The following is a 17,669-nucleotide window of genomic DNA, read 5'->3' as shown; positions in this document are numbered from 1 at the left end:
GCCATAGTACAAGTAGCAGTTTCGAATAGAAATTGTGAGATACGACTCTTTAGTTTGCGTTATCTTTGTTAATTTTAATAGAAATTGTTCGTCCTCGCCTCGTCGTAATTTTTGCATATTTGAACTTTTATTAATATTTTTACTACAACAACTCTTTACTCATCTCCATTAGAACAAGGTCAAGTTTTGGGATCCCAAATTCAATTGTTGGTTCAGGAAAAGGAGTTGACTTTCCCGTGGGTCGAAACCCTTGTCGCTCGTACCACTCAACCAACTCCTTCCTGTGCGTGATGACCTCGATTTTCAAGTTGGTGCAGCCGAGAGACTTTGCCATTGTTGCAACTGCGGCCATCATTTCCTTCCCAAGTCCTGTCCCCTGGAGGTGTGGTCGGACGCAGAGCATTCCTGTGAATATGCTGTTCCCCTGCTTGTGGGTGAGGCAGCAAGCGATCATCTCTCCCGACTCGTTTAGCCCCTTGAGGAAGGTGATATCCGGGTTCCCCATTTCCCGAAGTAACCTTTCAGGCGTCGTTCTGTTCCCGTCGAGCATGTTGGCTTCTGAGGTCCAGCCCTGAAAGGACTCTTGACCCCGATAGCAGGAGTGGGTCAAAGCGTTCAGCGCAGGTATGTCCGCTTCCGTTGCTTTCTCCACCTTCATGACAATGCTCGTATCTCTCGTCGTTGGACCTTTAAATACGATAGCAAGGCTACTAATTTTTTAATAAATTTTGTATAAACTACTTAAATTTACCCTCAAGGATATCTTCAATTTTTAGTCAAATGGGACTAAAATGGTTCAAAGAAGTTCATCAGCTTCGAGCCGAGCGCATGGATCTCACTGTACCAAATTTAATCTCGAGGTTCTAGACTAGAGGTTGTGCCACGGGTTAAATGAATTATGTGCTGGTCTGGTGAAATTTCAAGGTAAAATTGATGGTAATTGAGTTGTTGTACATTTACATAATCAACTGATCATGATCCTGGACAGAGCGTGGAAGGAGAAGAACAGGGGGCGATTGCGGAGTACGACTGGGACGACTCTCCAACTTCTCCGATGTGGCCCCAACATCCGGCACCTGTACTCCAGCCAAGGACGACGTCTCACTTTCCTCGCACCACTCGCAGTCTCGCCGTGTTCTCGTGCGAGCGAGCGGGCCCACCAGCCAAATAACAAAGACAAAGACTTCTCGGATGCTTGCTTTCTTTCGTCAGCAACTTTGGCTCCACATTTTCTTTCTCTCGTGCTCAAAGTTCATTAATTGTGTCAATAATTCTCCAACTAACTATTCTCCGCTTAATTGTGGTGTTTGGTTTAAAGGTGAGGAATTTATATTTTATATTGCAATTCTCCATTTCTTCTGTCGGTCGGTCGGCTAAGATTCTTAGCTCATGTGTCATGGTTTTCTAATTTTTGTAATCTACCCACTATTTTCAGGAGGTTTTGAAAATCTATAAGTGACATCGTAAGACCATGTCCGATAACGGAACTCCTTCACGCCGGTCGACTCGCTCCAGTGCAAGTGTTGCTGCTAGTGTTGCTGGCTCAAGTCCTCTTGCGGTATTATTATTATTACAGTGATAAGTCTTGGTTTTTTGAACATGTTTAAATGATTCAATGTTTAATATGTCACAGCCGTCATCAGTTGGTAGTAGACGGGCGGCGCCGTCCAGCCCGGCAAGTAGCTTAGGATTACAGTCTCTGAATTCTGGGTCTGCAGTGAGGGTCAATGGCACTCCTCGTGCTCGCGGAGGGTCGGACATCTTGAACTCTCCTCTGAATTATGGAACACCAACATCAATTTCGACCCCAAGAACATCTGGAATTGCAACTGCTACACCTTTGCGACATAGAAATGATATTAATGCTGATAGAAATGTTCGACACATCAATATTCCTCCCGTAAGTTGAATTTCATGTACAACTTGTACTGGACGTAAACTTTATAAAAAGGTTTATAATTATGTGTGTGCGTGATGTTTTAAATTAGGGAGAAAATCAAGATGGGCCACATTTACTGATTTGGGGGACCAACGTGTCTGCCACTGCATTCAAAGAAAAATTTCAACGCTTCGTCCAGGAATACAAAGAGGATGTCGTTGAAGAAGACGATTTCGAAACTTTGGAAGAAATCACTTCTAACAAACCATTTTACATGAGAAAATTAGAAGAAGTATACGATTTACTAATTAATTAGTCTTATGTAACTACTTAACTCAAGTCATATATACGTGTGTATTTACCGCTTACTTTCCAGATTAACCTTTTGGAAGAACCATTTTTAAATTTGAATTGTGCACATCTTCAAAAGTTTGACGAGGATCTGTATCGTCAGTTGATATGTTACCCTCAAGAAGTCGTTCCAACGATGGATGCAGCAGTAAACGAGATATTCTTCACAGAGTATCCGAATACGAAACTAGTTCATCAAATCCATGTTCGTCCATACAATGCCGACAAATCTAAAACAATGCGATTGTTGGATCCTGAAGGTATATTTTGTTCAACTGAATTTCTGACCTTGTATATTTGGGTCTTCTAATAGAACGAATTCCTCCGTATAGAAATTGATCAACTGGTGACGATTAGTGGACTTGTCATACGTACTTCCAACCTTATGCCCGAAATGAGAGAAGGCTATTTCAAGTGTTCTGTATGTGAACATGGAGCAAAAGCCGAAATTGATCGTGGAAAGATTCTTGAGCCTGTCCTCTGTCCCAACTGCAACACTAATTTCTCATTTACACTTATTCACAATCGATCCACCTTTGCTGACAAACAGTTGATTCGCTTGCAAGAAGATTTAGGTATGAAATATTTTCTGATTGTAATTAATTATCTATACATACCAATCCACTCTTAGTTTCAAGATTGATATTCTGATTCGCAGAGGACACGCCGGTTGGCGAAACTCCTTACATGGCTACATTGTTTGCTCATGGAGAAATGGTTAACATGGTCCAACCTGGCGATCGCATTACAGTGACTGGGATTTATCGTGCAGGTAAGTTGTCACATTTGCTGTTACGTCTATATATTGCTGAATATTTTTCTTTTTTGTAGCACCATTCCGTCTCAACCCAAGGCTTCGAACGGTTCGAGCAGTGTACAAAACCTACATTGATGTGGTTCATTATCGTAAAATTGACATCAAGCGTCTTAGAGATGACCGTGATGGGTAAGTAAACAAGTAAACCATTATATTCAGGTTTGCCAGCATTAGTGATTTTTTTCCTAATTTTACTATGTATGTATGTATAGGAAAGGGTTGCACATCAGTCCGGAACGAATTGAATTTATTCAAGAGCTATCTAAGAAGGAAGACATTTATGAACGGCTTGCACGAGCTATTGCACCCTCAATTTACGAACATGAGGATGTCAAAAAAGGAATATTATTACAATTGTTTGGGGGAACAAACAAGGAGTTTGAAAATACTGGCCGTGGTCGTTTTCGGTAATTTGATCTGAATATTTATCTACAATTATATTTATGTATAAATTCAATTATTTCTTCGTTATTATTAGTTTTGCGTGAAAATATTTATATCTGAATTTGTATTTTAAGAGCTGAGGTAAACATTTTGCTTTGTGGAGACCCAGGAACTAGCAAATCTCAATTGCTGAAGTACGTTTTTGATTTGGTTCCAAGAAGTCAATACACTTCTGGAAAGGGCTCTAGTGCTGTTGGGTTGACGGCATATGTTACAAAAGATCCAGAAACAAAGCAAATGGTATTACAGACGTAAGTTTGACTTGAATTTATTTTGTCTAAATCATGAATTTCGCAAAGAAGTTGGTTAAACATTGCTATCGTATTTGTGTTTCTCACAGTGGTGCACTGGTATTGGCTGACAATGGGGTGTGTTGTATCGATGAGTTTGATAAGATGAACGAATCTACGAGAAGTGTTCTGCATGAGGTTATGGAACAGCAGACTTTGTCAATTGCCAAGGCTGGGATAATTTGCCAACTGAATGCTCGGACTTCTGTACTAGCTGCAGCCAATCCATTGGAATCGCAATGGAATCAAAAGAAGACAATTATTGAAAATGTGCATTTGCCGCACACGCTTTTGTCTCGGTAACCGATTTTGCAATTTCACGTTACGATGTTACGAAACATTGCCAGTTTACATAAGTGTTTCAATTTCAATACCATTTTGTGTAGGTTTGACCTGATCTTTCTGCTCTTGGATCCACAAAAAGACTCGTATGATCGACGATTGGCCCGTCACATGATTTCTTTGTATTTCAGAAGTCCAGAAGAAGAAGATGCTGATTTACTTGTAAGTACTGGTTGACTACAGACGAATTGGATAAAAAATTTAAATACATTAAAGTAGAAACAATTAAAGCTTTATTATTGTAAATTTTCAGGACATGAGCGTTCTTCGCGACTACATTGCATATGCCAAGGAATTTATACAACCAAAGCTTGGTGACGAAGCTTCACAACGCCTAATCCAGGCTTATGTTGATATGAGGAAAGTTGGTCAGGGTCTTGGGCGTATTAGTGCTTACCCAAGACAGTTAGAATCGCTAATTCGTCTCTCTGAAGCCCACGCCAAAATTCGTTTGTCCAACCTTGTAGAAGTGGCAGATGTTGAGGAGGCTTGGAGACTTCATAAAGAGGCAATGAAACAGGCGGCAACGGATCCTGCCACCGGAAAAATTGATGTCTCGATTCTAACAACCGGGGAAAGTGCATCTGGGAGGAAGCGTAAACAAGATATTGCAGAAGCCGTCAAGAGCCTGTTGCGGAAAAAGGGAAAAGTTGCCAGCATCAATTATCTCAAACTGTTCAATGAAGTGAAGGAATCCTCAACTTTGGTAAGATCTACTAAGTCTCAAATTTGTAAATTTAATAATGCACATATGCATTATTAAATTGAATATATTCAACAGTTTAACACTATTATTTTAATGCACAGATGATCACAAAAGAAACGTTTGAAGATATTATCAAGGTAAGGATCAATAGTTTAGAGTTTTACGGTCATATGAAAGTAAACAATATGAGTATGACTCTTATTATTTACGCGTGAAATATTTGTAGGAACTGCAGGACGAAGGAATACTTGTGATGCAGGGGAGAACAACTATTCGTCTTTGCAATGCTTAATGATGAATTCCTTGTTGTTCTCTCAGGATTATTTAATATTTTTCAATTTGTATTTAACAAACTTCTTACATTATATTACCTTTTTGCTCGAATAGCAAAGTAATTTTTGTTATCAATTTCAAAATAGCATTACAAACAAATAACATTTTGATTATAATAAATAACTACATGTCGAACTCTGACCACGATGAAATTGTGAGCGCAAACCTTGATAAATAAACCCACTTATTCACTTGACAGCATTCTGGGCCCTGCAATTTTTGGTTCCTGTCTTGAATCATTTCGATTTCAGGATGAATTAATTCGTTTCCTCTTTAAGAGGAAACACCGGCGTAGCCGTTAGTGATTGATGAATCCTGTTTCGATTCCTTGCAAAAATTCACTAATAAACTGGAAAAAGTTACAATAAGGCAATTTAAATAATGACATAGCAAATCACAACAGAGCCCAATTTCTGAAGGTAATAAGTAAATTTGGAAACTTAATTCAGATTCAGTAAACCTATGCAGAACAAGAGACAAAGACCACAATTCTCATTGCCCAATCCTCCTCTTTCCGCTTCATGCGCCTGCGAACATTACGATGAAAAATAAACTGTTGTAACCAAACATAAAGAAGTAGCGTCAATGCGATTGAAATTTCCTTTGAAATGACATCATATTTGACAGGTACATATGTATTTTTTTTACATTTAACCTCATCATCACGGTCATGGGTTGGTCGGGATCAAAAATATTGACGGCGCTTCGTGGTAAAATTGCCCCGTATATGAAAACTAAGGTCCAATTTGGTGTTCGACCTCACGCCAGGGTCACCTTGATCTTGTCCGCAGGGACCCCATTTTCGAACTCGATCGAGGTCATTAAACTAGAAACATGATGGGGAAGATCACGTTCGAATATATTGAGGCGTTCGAGTGCTATCTTTCTAACGAACGGACGGACAAAACGATCACAATAAGTGGCTAACGCTACTTACTAATTCAGAGTTTCTTTTGGCTGGAAAAGCCATCTGAACTGAATTTCATCCAGTTGCAATCCCACAAAACCACCTGCAACGTCTGGGACTTGGCAGATGTGCTTCTCTCGTCTCATAGTCCTCTATCTACAACTAAATGTTGATGCAGTAGCTTTATGCAAATATAGAATGGGAGTTGCACCAACTAATCCAATACAGTAGTTTATTAATTGTTTCGGTATAGCTGGTTAGATTGGTGAACATGTCGATTGAATGCCGAAATATCTTTATGAGCAAAGAGGGAGAGAGCGGAGGAGGCTGAAATGCATGGTGGCGAAAGAAGGATGTGGGATGTGGGCAACCAATCGATAATCATCTGCGGCTCATATTACCACTCTGTTATTGCAGAAGACGAACGACTGGAAGCAGTCTAACGGGCCATACGCTTGCCAACGTGTCTCTCCTGATTGATGACCCGTCTACACAGAACTTGCCAGTAAAACTAAATACAATTCCGGAAACATTTTAGAAACATTTTAGAAACTGGTGAATTGCGACGTAGAAAAGTTTGCAAGAGCTGAAAGAAACACTCGAAGAGAGAATTTCAGAGCAGCTAAATTTATAGCAGACTAGACTATCTCATAAGACTACTTTTGTGTTCTTTGTCCCAATACGTGGAGAATGGATCGTTCTACAGTGAACAAACTTCAACACCAATACTGGGTGACGAAGCAGACCGTGTATCGAAAGTTGGGCAAGAAAGAGGACGAGTGCATAATTGCCTCCGACTCTGAACTAGGTAAGTGCACAGAACTGATTCAAGTGGCAATTGCTAATTGACTTGCTTGCAATAATCCACACCATAGATGCCAAACTGGAATTATTCAAATCTATTCATCTTTCGTCAAGTGCCATGAACAAACTGTTGGACCGTTACCAGGAAAAGATTTGTGGTAAATGCATCGTAATGGTCCCTATTTTGCAAAAATTTGCGAAAGGTCGCATAAACTATTACTCTTGTTTATAGCTCTAGCTCAAGAGCAGAATGAGATGGGCAGATTTCTCAAGGAGTATGGAAAGGCAGACAAGAGCCCTGGACCATCAGGAAAAATGATGATTCAAATGGGCAAAAGCCTACAGGTATTTCATTTATTTTCAAGTTTAGTCGTCACTGTCGGACTCGGAGTAAGTTCTCTCTCATGTATAGCTCAGCAGCCAACAAGAGATTGCTTTGAGACCCCCATTGTTGAGATTATACCAGGTGCATATTTTATACCAACCAAGATGATGCATATCAGAACGATGAACTTTTAAATAATTCAAATTAACATTTGATGCTTCTGCGTTTCGGAACTCGCAGGAGGTTGAGACGTTTAGAAATCGTGCAGTGGACGATACTCATGGTACGATCCAACAAATGGAAAAACACCGAACAGAGTACCGGGCGTCGTTAAATTGGATGAAGAAAGTGAGCCAAGAACTGGACCCAGATACAAACAAGCAGATGGAGAAATTCAGAAAGGTGGGTGGACCACTCACAACAATTAACATGCATTAAAATGCTCATGTATTTATTATGCATTTTTGTATGCCAGGTACAAAATCACGTAAAGAGTAGCAAATCTCATTTTGACAAACTGAAGCTCGCCTGTTTGCAAAAAGTGGACCTTTTAGCTGCTGCAAGGTTGCTGGATTTATTACTATCACTAATCAGGCTGAAAAGTAGTTTAAATTTAATTGGCCATCTTTAAATTAGATGCAACATGTTTTCACACGCACTCATCCAATACTTGCAAGCCATGTCGAAAACAACGTCAAAGAACGCAAAAATTTTCAACACTCTTGCCATCACATTCAAAGGTATAAATATATTAAAATGGTTATTAAAATGCCTCGTCTCAATATTATTTATGTACTACACCAACGTAGGCCAGTAATAATAACAGTGTAATATGATATTTATGTATGACGCAACTGAATGAATTGATTACTTTCGTAGGGCACCAGTACTTTGAGTTTTCAATTATTAAAGAACTTGCCGAACCCTCGAAACGGTTAGCAGAAGAGTGTGGTAACAAACCAGCCACTGAAGAACTGCTTTTTGACTTTAATGACGACTTAAAAAACGAACAAGATTCTTCCACAAATGAATCGAGACAAGAAGACCCATCCTCCGCTGGAAGTACTTCGCTGTTCCAGTCACGGAATGAAGGAACAAGGCACGGAGAAAATGAGAGCCAAGATCTTTTGAGCTTAGCCAACGCCACAGAATTCTTGGAGACCTTGTTGGGTCCACTGGACCAAAGTCCTGAGAGAGCACAAGACGTCCTAGATCTCGGCATGGATTTACCAGACAAGGACAATAAAGATAATATTTCATCAAACTCCCTGATCAACATTGGGTCATTCATTCCAAAAAGTAAGGCTGCTTATTAGTTTATTATAAATTTTTTAGCATGTATTTATAATTAGTTGATTGGAAGATGAACTCGTATGAATATGATACTCAACAATGGTTTTACTTTCTTGGTACTGCAGAAGATCAGAAAAAAGAGTCTCAAAAGGAAAGTAAACCAAGTGACGTCATGAGCTTACTTTCATCGGATGACTTTGATGGTCTTTGCTTTGACCAAGAAAGTGGGGATACGATGGCTCTACTCAACGAAATTCTCAACGCCGGCAAACCGTCTGCACAACCAAGTATATATACGCATTTCGCATTTTACAATGCTGGACCTTACATCCCCAGATTGAAATTGTCTAATTTCTTGTATATAGCATTGCTTCCTACACTTGAAACTGGAGGATCGGGTGACTCGTTAGTACCACCACTTTCCCCGTTTGGGAGTTCTGCACAATCGTCAAATTCGTTTATGCCTTCATACTTGTTGGACTTGGGCAGTTTAACCACTGGACCATCATCAGGTAAATCATCGTAGCAAATCATCATAATGAAAAATTTTATAAATTTTTTTAACCTTTACCTTAAATATTACTTATTATGGCGAATGCAGCAGGGCAAGATTTACTTAATCTGAGTTCGCAAAGTAGTGATTGTCTACTACAACCAATACAGAAAGTTACAGAAGCGACATCCTCCTCCACGACAAATTCAAACAAAACATGGTATGATATTTTCGCTGATCTAGACCCATTAGGAAATCCAGATGCAATAGGAGACAAAGAAAAAGAAAACAAAGAGATGGAAAACAGATATTGCTGAATGAATCAGAGAATATTGTGTCATATCAACGTACATGTGTGTGAATTTAATATATATATATATATATATATATAAGTACTAAAAACATACAATAAATTTGATTTAACTCGCATTCATACTGCCTATAATTTTAAAAACTAATTCCTACGTTAATATTAATACATTCATTGTAAGCAATTGAATATCGTATTGTGCCATTGCATTACACACATACATATACCGGTCACTTGCCATTCAGCTTGAAGCTAAAACACATTTACAGGTACCCATAAAACTAAAATTCCCAATCTGCAGTTTATTGTTTGAAGATGCACATGTCGATATGCAAATTGTGCATTCATAAAACCATAATAACGTAAGTATAACTAAAAACTGTCAGTTATAATCAAAGTATTAATGTTGCAAGTCAAGTCAACAAGAGTCACAAACAAGCTATCCGAGTTGTCACGTGCAAGTATAAGAATTAAATAAATTGTCTCATGTTTGATTTTAATTTGGGGAGAACTGATTTAGCGCAGTCTTGACCCTGGAATTGTGTAGTATTAGAATATTATTAGCCGAGAAATTCCAGCATACAGAAATTTATAAATAACACATAATCAAATGACATACCGATCAAATAAATTTTGATCACTCGTAGTTATCAAAGAGTGTAGTAATTTTTGAACGCCAAGTTCCTTTAATTTAGCTTGCCTTTCAACTGAGCCTAAACAAATATGCAACAATAATCATAAATTAAACGAAAACTTTGCAAAATTACGCATGGTTATATTATGCAGTGTCAAGTGTTGGAATCGTTCTTACCCTCTTCGTCCTTCCATGCAAGGTTTGAAACACATAGAACAGCGGCAGTTTGCAACTTAGGAGAAGCATGATTCTACAATAAAGAATTATTGTTAATTAGTTTTACAAATATTTCAGCATTGCATGCATCCATTTCAAAACGGCAAATGTTGGACACTTTACCAAATAACTTGTAATTTTTTTCAAAACGTCTTCGTTCGTCATAATGAAGTCTTTAGCTGTGAATCCATCCGCTATGTTTGCGAGCATGCACAGGGCTTGTTCTTTAACATCTGGACCGTGATCTCCTTCAAGAATAAGAATGACGGCCTGAATATGAAATAAAGTTTTGTTATATTGGTATTGGTCGTTCAAATTGCAATTAATTTATCTATAATCATATACCTGCATGATATGCTTTCCATATAAATCCATAATGTGATCAATATGCGGGGTACTTAACAAATTGCGCAATAGACCCAAAGTTTTCATTACAACTGCAACTTCCTCGTCGGACAATAATCGAAAAATCTGGTCTGTTCCAAGAGAAGAAAGAATTTGACTTTTTACTTTCTGATCCGCTTGGAAGGCGACGTTCTAGGATTCATGAGGTCAACAATAATGTTAGCAATACGTGCCTCAAATACATGTTTATCTATCTACATAACCTTATTCTGATTATTACCATTAACGCCCAAATCCCATTCAGCCGGAGACCGGTATCTTCACGACGTGTAAGATTACACAATATTTCTACACCGCCGGCTTCTATTATAGGCTCTAATGAAAATCGCAAAAATAATAACCTTATAAGTAAAACCTTATCATCAAGGTCAAGGTACAATTTTTAGAATGCCAATAACCTAAAGCTACTCATGAGTACCTTTTGAAGGTGAAAATTCTAGTAATAGATTGCACAAGGTAGAAGAAGCAACATTCAACATGTCGTGGTTGGAATGTTGTAAAAGTTTCATTAAGGGTTTCCACACTGTGTGATCCTACAGAATATGACTGGTTGGTTAATGGTTCGAATCGATTTTATTATTTTTAAGTTCACCTTAAATGTCGTCCTGAGGAGTTGTACACTTCTTGATAATGAATGTAAGCAGCGCAATGCAGCCAAAGCAACCTGTTCATTTTGGTCGTCCAAACCGGATACGACCTATGTACATATTGCGATATGTAAAAATGTTGCGAATTTAAACATTTAAGCTAATATGCAATTTAAAACATATTAACCTACCCTCTCCACCAAAGATTCCTGTTCAATAATCCTCTTACGAATTCCTTCGTCATTTGCGGCCAATGAGGCAAAGGTCTGAAAATAAAATATTAATTAAAATATCATTAGAGTTTAATTTTATGCTATGAATTATATATGTATGCATACTTTGTAAGCAGCCTGATACATTTGTGCAGAACTGCTCATCGTGTTTTTAATGCTGAAGGACAAAATTGGTTGGCATTTCAAATAATCAGTCAACGTTGGTATCAGCCGATTTGAAATTGATGCTATGAGTTGGAGATCCTTGTCAACCTAAAAATATATATTCATACCCAAGTCAGTGATGATTTTTTATGAAATTTACAAGTCTAACAGATTACGTTTATAAATTTACCTCAATTAAGTAGGATAATGTTTCGGCTGCCAATATCCGGGTTTCATTATCATGTTCTCTAGAAGGTTAAGTTGCATAAAAAAATAAACTCATTGAAATTGGAAACCTAAGTCAACCAAATTAATTTTCATGCGTGTTTTATACATGTAGGTATAAGATTTTTGCACTAATGGGGAGGGGGGCTGATTGGGGATTACTTTGGGTATTATATGAATCTAACCTTGAGCATAGTCGAACAAGGCATGGAAGAGCTCGCATCACAATTTTGGGATCATTAGAGGAAATTGCATTTGCCCGGTGCAAGTTTGTCAGGCATCTACCCAAAGCCAACTGCATTTTTGGAGGTTTGTCTCTACTAAGAAGATGTGCCAGCAAATCTGGAACTTTTTTCCCATCATAGAATGTTTCCACAATTATGGCGGACACACTTGGATTCTTGAAGGAAAGTGCAGTAAGACACGAGATTGCAGGCATCTGGACTTTATAATCAGGCGACAAAAGTAATGCTCCTAAAGCTGGTATAACGCCATGGGTTGCCAAAGTATGCTGTTGTTCGGCAGTCTGTAAAAACCACACAAGAGATTAGAGATAAATACTTATGCCGTAAAATATAGCTTGATCCCACACTGTTTAATAAAATATTTATGCTCTTATTATTACCGAACAAGAATTGCTAAGAATCGTTGCAACGCAAGTCTGACTTAAGACAGAATGGTGCATAAGTCCTAACAGACGAGGTACAAAGGCAGGATCTGAAAAAATGACGTCCTTTGGAGCAAATTCGTGTTTGAAAATTGTGGTTAGACAAGACAACCCTAACAAACGAGAAATAAGTTCGTTAAAATTATATCTAGCATTTTTGCATTGATTTATTGATTATTCCTTTGTCGTGAAATTATGTCCAAGACATTTGTCTCACCGTATTCAATGAGTTGTTCATCATTTGTAGAAAACACTGTAAAGACCAAATAGTAGCATAGCATTATTAATTGAGGCGAAAACCATACAGCATTAAATATTATAGCAAAGGATAAAACGGACCTCCGACAAGCCTGGGCACGGAGCAAGCGTCCACGACCGCTCGAACATTTTCCGGAGTTCCTGTTAAATCGATTGCTTATAAAATTATTATTCGCCAATTTTACAGCTGAAGAGCATTGAATGTTACCTTTTACAAGTGAGCCCAAGACGACACAAGCTTCTCGACGAATTTCGGGCCCATTACTTTCTCCCAAAAGGCTGAGCACACGAGGCAGGATTCCATGTCGCAAACAAATTGCTTTTTGTCGATTGCTTCCAATCACCACATTTTTTAGACGCCTTATATGAACAAAAAACTTGTTTACACAGTATAAAATTAGTCAATCCATAATTCTATGAATTAGTTAAATTATATTACGTCACAGCCTCTAAACACTGAGCTGGGTCTTCCACATAAATTTCCTGAATGTGCTGTGGAGATTCCTCAACCTCCTGTGAATTATAAAAAATTATATCAATGATGCATCTAAATAATAAATAAAGAAATGAGATAACTTGCCATCAATGTCATATCTCCGTATAATGATTGGTGAGATGATGAATACATAACTTGAACGCTCATCGCCACATGGACTAAGGTTCCGTGCGGTGATTTATAATACAAGTTCACGAAATTAAGGGACAAATCTTTTCAAAAGACAACAGCACTTCACTGTAAACAATAATTTTGCAAAATCTTGATCAAAATCGCTAAACCATCATCGCATTTATAAACACTTTTCACTTCCTCCTTCCTCTTCACTCGTATTTCAGGCAGTCTGTTTTTAGACTCCTTTCACAGTGAGTGAAGGCGAAAAGAAAGACCGTATAATCCACAAGTCTGGCTGGATTTGTTGAATAGAATGGCATATAATTGCAACTTGCGAATTGTCAGCTGTCTGAGCCTTGATTGCCCATCAATTTGATCTTGATCGACTTTCACCTAGATAGCTTTGGAATGATGTGAGTGAACTCGCGAATGTTGTTGGCCTCAAAAAATATCATCGCATCATACATACAAACATCGCACCTTCGCACTACTGTCCCTCGCATAATTTTCATTTTAAAACTCAAAGTCTGAAAGTATTGCAGTACAGTTTGGTAAAATAGGCCGTAATAAATATGTCGGAACAAGGAAAATCTTGTGCGAGCTTTTCCCCGGTCAAGGCTCAATCTGCGTCCGACATGGCGAAAGAGACGGGAGGACAATGGAACGAATTTTTCAGCAGTGTTCCGGAACCTGCACATTTTCAAGAATCGATTGCAGCCGTGACCAAATTTATCTCGAGCAAGCAGGCTGACCAGAGTTCAAGGGTTGTGATGGTTTCTTCTGGTGGTACAACGGTTCCTTTGGAACAGCTCACGGTCAGATTCGTGGACAACTTTAGCTCGGGAACGCGAGGGGCTGCGTCTACAGAATACTTTCTGGAGAGGGATTACCCTGTCATTTTTCTCTACCGGTAGGTACGACGTGGAAGCATCTCAATTTCAAAGTTAGTATTTATTATTATGTATTAACCTATTTTTCATATGCTTGTTTTTCCTCAGAGCAAAAAGCTTGCAACCGTATTCCAGACATATTCCTTCTGTTCTCGATTTATTGGAACTAGACGAGACTTCTGCTGGAGTAAATGGTATGACGACATACCCATTTGTACATCAATTGTTCATCGTCGACATCAGTGACTTTTTCGCCTCAGATATGTGTGACTGATTTAATGTGCAGTGAAATCGGCTGATGTTGCCCGGACCAGATTGATATTGGAAAAGTACATGAAGAATAAGTCGTCATATTTGATGATAACCTATGAAACTTTGGGTGATTACTTGTGGCTTCTAAAGGGAATTGCTCAAGCGCTAGATTGTATGGGACCTAGAGCAATGTTGTACTTGGCAGCAGCCGTTTCTGATTTTTATGTTCCCATACATGACATGGTACTGATACTAAAATTGACAACGTTTTATTCGGGTAATTATTTAATTCCTACGCTTTATTTAAGCCGGAACATAAGATGCAGTCGGATAGGAAACCCGTAATAGAATTCTCATTGGTGCCTAAAATGCTGTTGCCTTTAGCAAATATTTGGGCCCCTAACGCGTTTATCGTTTCCTTCAAGTTGGAAACAGATGAAGATCTTCTTCTGCCTAAAGCACTACAAGCTTTAGAGAAATATCAACATGATGTAAGCATCGTGTTAACTTGGACTTTAAATCGAGTACGGCATGAGTGGTGATTTATTTATGAAGATGATATATTGTATGAAATGTAGATCGTGGTTGCGAATCTCTTAACTACTCGAAAGAAATGGGTGACATTGGTTGAAAGGACTGGAAAAGTAACTAAATTAGTAAATTCTACTGAGGATCGTGACATAGAAGAATTGATAGTGAACACGGTTGTTGATAAACACACAGAATACATCATTGGTCGACCAACAGCTCAAGAATCATTATAGTTTAACATAAAATGTAATAAAACATGTTTTATTCTGTCATAAACTTGTATATTTTAATAAAAGAAATAACAACCCCTTGAAATGTCCTCCAGCTCAATAATTTATTAAAATAAATGCACACCGTACTGCCAAAAGTATTTAACGTAACGCATTTTACAGTCGGTCTAGTGTGGAAGTGGGATTTTTGTATGCTCATTTGTAGCGCTTTCTCTAGGAAGGGGAACCGAGAGGTCGGCCAACACGTATGAAACGGTAGCCCAAAGTGCAGTGTTCATATCCAATTCATCCGACTTAAGAACAGTTATCATATCGGCAGGGGAATGGTGATAGTAAAAGTATAATTCGTTCTCAGTATTTAAACTGATTCCAGGAACTCCTTCCTGAATCATAAAGAAAATGTCCGACCCCACAACATCGTAGCGAGCATAAGCAGTTGAGTTCATGGCTGAAGTAAGCTTAAGAACTTCTTGCACGATACAACCAGCTTCCTCGTGACCCGAAAAGTCCAGCCCCCGTGGTTTAAATGTCCCGATATCCGACTCGAAGACTTTAAATTGTGATACGCATGTTTAGTAAAATTATTGCAGGAATAATTAATTAAATAAGGAAATTGCACCTGCATTGTACTTGATCATGTCGGCTTTATGTTCATTAACGAAAGCTTGGGCACCCACCAGCCCAAATTCTTCTGCCGTCCAGAGGATAGCTTGCATCGTTCGGCGAGGCACCAAACCAAGGTGCTTGATGAGGGCAAGGGCTTCAGTGGATATTAAGACTCCACCTGCGTCATCCATCGCACCTACGCACATATAACTTAATTTAAATAATAACTTAATTTATTTAAATAATGGTCCATGCCGTAGCTAAAGTATTCACCTTGACCAACATCCCATGCGTCCACGTGTCCTGACACTGCTACAATTTCATCAGGAAAACTTCTTCCCTGAATTTCCCCGAATGCGTTCCGTGACAAAACTGGAGCTAACTCTTGGTCTAACATTGTCAAATTGATGACAATCTTATCCCCTATTCCAATACATTATTTCACTATATTTTATTTAAATTGCAACTCGACCACTAATTGTACACACGCAGTTTAAGAGTAGATATATGCATGTGCACCTCTGTTATAAATCCGGTACAGCATTTCTGCGTCTTCACGTGTGATACAAGCCCCAGGGATTCTGGTCACATTGGGAGAAGGGTCGTAGTTCGTGCCCCCCGTGTGGGGCGTATCAAGGGAAAACGGGGTTGCAGACTCAATTAAGGCGGCTATTGCGCCAAACTCAGCCGCCCTGGCTGGACCATTTCCACGATATTGTGACGTTGCGCCATAACTCCCCAGCCAGCCTTGATTATAAACAACAATCTTCCCGTTTACAAGGTCCTTCTTTTCTTCCAATTCTTCCCAAGTACGGACGACAATAACTTCCCCAACAAGGCCTTCCGCAGGGGTGCCCACGGACGGACCAAGACCACTAATCCGAAGAGATTTCACCGTAGGCTCCACCATAGTTGCTTTCTCTTCCCCACTGTTGCATCAAAAAGCATATTTAATATATGAATCTGTATTAATTAACTGAGAACTTGCCAATAAAAAAGTTCGTTCATAATTAATTACTTACCGTATCCATCGAGGCACTGTGACATCCTCCCCTCTCACGTTAACCAGACCATCCATCATCATCTTGGTCATCATGTAATCAATTGATGCTTCCAATTCTGGAGTGCCTGTCAACCTGTTGATGTGTTTGTCAACAAATTTTGCCAATTCGTCGTAAGTCCGTCCTTTGAAGTCGCCATTGATCGCTGTATCCATGATCCTAGTAGCGATTGATTGGTAGCTGTGAATTTCAGCGATTAGCTGAAGAGATAAATTGCATGATTCTTGTGTAAGGAGATGATTCCTCTCCTTGAACACTTCAGAAGAAATTGCCAACGTGCTAGCTACCAAGAATGTGATACATGAAAATGGGATGACAGTCAACATTTTAAAATAGCACAGGATCGACAATCGTTCAAAAGTGTAACAAATCACAATCTATTTGTGAGAGTCCTCTATTTCGGTGCACAAATCACACTGCACATTATCTGTTACAAGCAACTGATTGATAATTAATAATGGATTATTTAACATTGACGATGTCGTATCTCATCACTCATGTCAGATATTGATGGCATTTTCCAAATTGAACCGCAAAGTTGGACACCCGTCGATATGCATGCACTTCATTATGCAATTAAAATTAAATCAACACATGAAATATATACATATACAACTTAAATATGTTCGCACTGAGATTGACATTATGTTTAAATGCTGTCAATTATCAGTTGAATCATCAGTTTAATGATTGTATATGTTGACAAAGCTGACATGAAGGGTGTAAGTATGTATATTCATGTGTCCAACTGTCCACTCAAATGTCATGACTTTATGAGGTGGTGGTATGAATTACAATGATGACACCTTCCGTTAATCCCTTAGCT

The 17,669-nt window shown here is 38.7% G+C and overlaps 6 protein-coding genes and 1 long non-coding RNA gene across 8 annotated transcripts; 3 read left to right on the top strand and 4 right to left on the bottom strand.

The window, feature by feature from the left end:
• Nucleotides 1-105: 105 nt before the first annotated feature.
• On the bottom strand, nt 106-1,005 carry LOC110863518. The gene is made up of 2 exons (XM_022112855.2): nt 752-1,005; nt 106-687 (listed from the first exon to the last, which is right to left on the bottom strand). Exon 2 carries the CDS (start codon nt 656-658, stop codon nt 143-145), a length of 516 nt encoding a protein of 171 aa, XP_021968547.1. The 5' UTR covers nt 659-687; nt 752-1,005; the 3' UTR covers nt 106-142.
• Nucleotides 1,006-1,162: 157 nt separating this feature from the next.
• LOC110860840 (DNA replication licensing factor MCM4) lies at nt 1,163-5,307 on the top strand. The gene is made up of 15 exons (XM_022109959.2): nt 1,163-1,318; nt 1,436-1,558; nt 1,634-1,900; nt 1,989-2,171; nt 2,256-2,490; nt 2,563-2,805; nt 2,889-3,002; nt 3,062-3,176; nt 3,260-3,454; nt 3,566-3,742; nt 3,832-4,080; nt 4,168-4,285; nt 4,377-4,829; nt 4,931-4,966; nt 5,056-5,307. Exons 2-15 carry the CDS (start codon nt 1,472-1,474, stop codon nt 5,119-5,121), a joined length of 2,538 nt encoding a protein of 845 aa, XP_021965651.1. The 5' UTR covers nt 1,163-1,318; nt 1,436-1,471; the 3' UTR covers nt 5,122-5,307.
• On the bottom strand, nt 5,150-6,407 carry LOC118434656. 2 transcript variants are annotated; one of them, XR_004834176.1, is made up of 3 exons: nt 6,100-6,396; nt 5,811-5,988; nt 5,160-5,689 (listed from the first exon to the last, which is right to left on the bottom strand). It is a non-coding gene; the product is annotated as an uncharacterized LOC118434656 (long non-coding RNA). The 2 variants fall into 2 exon arrangements; XR_004834175.1 differs by having other exon boundaries at nt 5,150-5,988; nt 6,100-6,407.
• Nucleotides 6,408-6,415: 8 nt separating this feature from the next.
• On the top strand, nt 6,416-9,413 carry LOC110863260 (islet cell autoantigen 1). The gene is made up of 11 exons (XM_022112518.2): nt 6,416-6,877; nt 6,945-7,031; nt 7,106-7,218; nt 7,286-7,339; nt 7,439-7,600; nt 7,674-7,762; nt 7,835-7,938; nt 8,078-8,497; nt 8,617-8,778; nt 8,857-9,003; nt 9,093-9,413. Exons 1-11 carry the CDS (start codon nt 6,760-6,762, stop codon nt 9,299-9,301), a joined length of 1,665 nt encoding a protein of 554 aa, XP_021968210.1. The 5' UTR covers nt 6,416-6,759; the 3' UTR covers nt 9,302-9,413.
• On the bottom strand, nt 9,414-13,503 carry LOC110863259 (armadillo repeat-containing protein 8). The gene is made up of 18 exons (XM_022112517.2): nt 13,244-13,503; nt 13,103-13,176; nt 12,872-13,023; nt 12,745-12,804; nt 12,623-12,658; nt 12,364-12,518; nt 11,924-12,264; nt 11,704-11,761; nt 11,475-11,621; nt 11,328-11,402; nt 11,142-11,246; nt 10,968-11,082; nt 10,770-10,864; nt 10,490-10,681; nt 10,268-10,414; nt 10,106-10,178; nt 9,914-10,007; nt 9,414-9,827 (listed from the first exon to the last, which is right to left on the bottom strand). Exons 1-18 carry the CDS (start codon nt 13,304-13,306, stop codon nt 9,791-9,793), a joined length of 2,019 nt encoding a protein of 672 aa, XP_021968209.1. The 5' UTR covers nt 13,307-13,503; the 3' UTR covers nt 9,414-9,790.
• A 39-nt stretch (nt 13,504-13,542) lies between these two features.
• Nucleotides 13,543-15,261, top strand: LOC110863257 (phosphopantothenate--cysteine ligase). The gene is made up of 6 exons (XM_022112514.2): nt 13,543-13,686; nt 13,834-14,183; nt 14,272-14,357; nt 14,450-14,658; nt 14,724-14,906; nt 14,994-15,261. The coding sequence occupies exons 2-6, from the start codon at nt 13,846-13,848 to the stop codon at nt 15,177-15,179; spliced, it is 1,002 nt and encodes a 333-aa protein (XP_021968206.1). The 5' UTR covers nt 13,543-13,686; nt 13,834-13,845; the 3' UTR covers nt 15,180-15,261.
• LOC110863256 (carboxypeptidase Q) lies at nt 15,256-17,595 on the bottom strand. The gene is made up of 5 exons (XM_022112513.2): nt 16,805-17,595; nt 16,302-16,711; nt 16,056-16,205; nt 15,796-15,978; nt 15,256-15,726 (listed from the first exon to the last, which is right to left on the bottom strand). Exons 1-5 carry the CDS (start codon nt 17,167-17,169, stop codon nt 15,344-15,346), a joined length of 1,491 nt encoding a protein of 496 aa, XP_021968205.1. The 5' UTR covers nt 17,170-17,595; the 3' UTR covers nt 15,256-15,343.
• Between the last annotated feature and the right edge of the window lie 74 nt (nt 17,596-17,669).

Source organism: Folsomia candida, unplaced genomic scaffold (genome assembly GCF_002217175.1).
Source record: "Folsomia candida strain VU population unplaced genomic scaffold, ASM221717v1 Fcan01_Sc001, whole genome shotgun sequence".
Classification (NCBI taxonomy): Eukaryota; Metazoa; Arthropoda; class Collembola; order Entomobryomorpha; family Isotomidae; genus Folsomia; species Folsomia candida.
The sequence above is the reverse complement of the archived record's forward strand: the minus strand, read 5'-3'. Positions and strand labels throughout refer to the sequence as shown.

Bases quoted from the DNA above. Each gene is read 5' to 3' on its own strand.
- LOC110863259 (XM_022112517.2), bottom strand. From the start codon at position 13,306: ATGAGCGTTCAAGTTATGTATTCATCATCTCACCAATCATTATACGGA. The intron at 11,083-11,141 runs GTGAACTTAAAA...CATATTCTGTAG, and splicing joins TCCTCAGGACGACATTTAAG to GATCACACAGTGTGGAAACC. The intron at 10,008-10,105 runs GTAAGAACGATT...ATATTTGTTTAG, and splicing joins TGCATGGAAGGACGAAGAGG to GCTCAGTTGAAAGGCAAGCT.
- LOC110863260 (XM_022112518.2), top strand. From the start codon at position 6,760: ATGGATCGTTCTACAGTGAACAAACTTCAACACCAATACTGGGTGACG. The intron at 7,939-8,077 runs GTATAAATATAT...TTACTTTCGTAG, and splicing joins TCTTGCCATCACATTCAAAG to GGCACCAGTACTTTGAGTTT. The intron at 9,004-9,092 runs GTAAATCATCGT...TGGCGAATGCAG, and splicing joins AACCACTGGACCATCATCAG to CAGGGCAAGATTTACTTAAT.
- LOC110860840 (XM_022109959.2), top strand. From the start codon at position 1,472: ATGTCCGATAACGGAACTCCTTCACGCCGGTCGACTCGCTCCAGTGCA. The intron at 3,003-3,061 runs GTAAGTTGTCAC...TCTTTTTTGTAG, and splicing joins GACTGGGATTTATCGTGCAG to CACCATTCCGTCTCAACCCA. The intron at 4,081-4,167 runs GTAACCGATTTT...CATTTTGTGTAG, and splicing joins CCGCACACGCTTTTGTCTCG to GTTTGACCTGATCTTTCTGC.
- LOC110863257 (XM_022112514.2), top strand. From the start codon at position 13,846: ATGTCGGAACAAGGAAAATCTTGTGCGAGCTTTTCCCCGGTCAAGGCT. The intron at 14,659-14,723 runs GTACTGATACTA...GCTTTATTTAAG, and splicing joins ATGTTCCCATACATGACATG to CCGGAACATAAGATGCAGTC. The intron at 14,907-14,993 runs GTAAGCATCGTG...TATGAAATGTAG, and splicing joins TAGAGAAATATCAACATGAT to ATCGTGGTTGCGAATCTCTT.
- LOC110863256 (XM_022112513.2), bottom strand. From the start codon at position 17,169: ATGTTGACTGTCATCCCATTTTCATGTATCACATTCTTGGTAGCTAGC. The intron at 15,979-16,055 runs GTGAATACTTTA...ATATGTGCGTAG, and splicing joins CGCATGGGATGTTGGTCAAG to GTGCGATGGATGACGCAGGT. The intron at 15,727-15,795 runs GTGCAATTTCCT...CACAATTTAAAG, and splicing joins CATGATCAAGTACAATGCAG to TCTTCGAGTCGGATATCGGG.
- LOC110863518 (XM_022112855.2), bottom strand. From the start codon at position 658: ATGAAGGTGGAGAAAGCAACGGAAGCGGACATACCTGCGCTGAACGCT.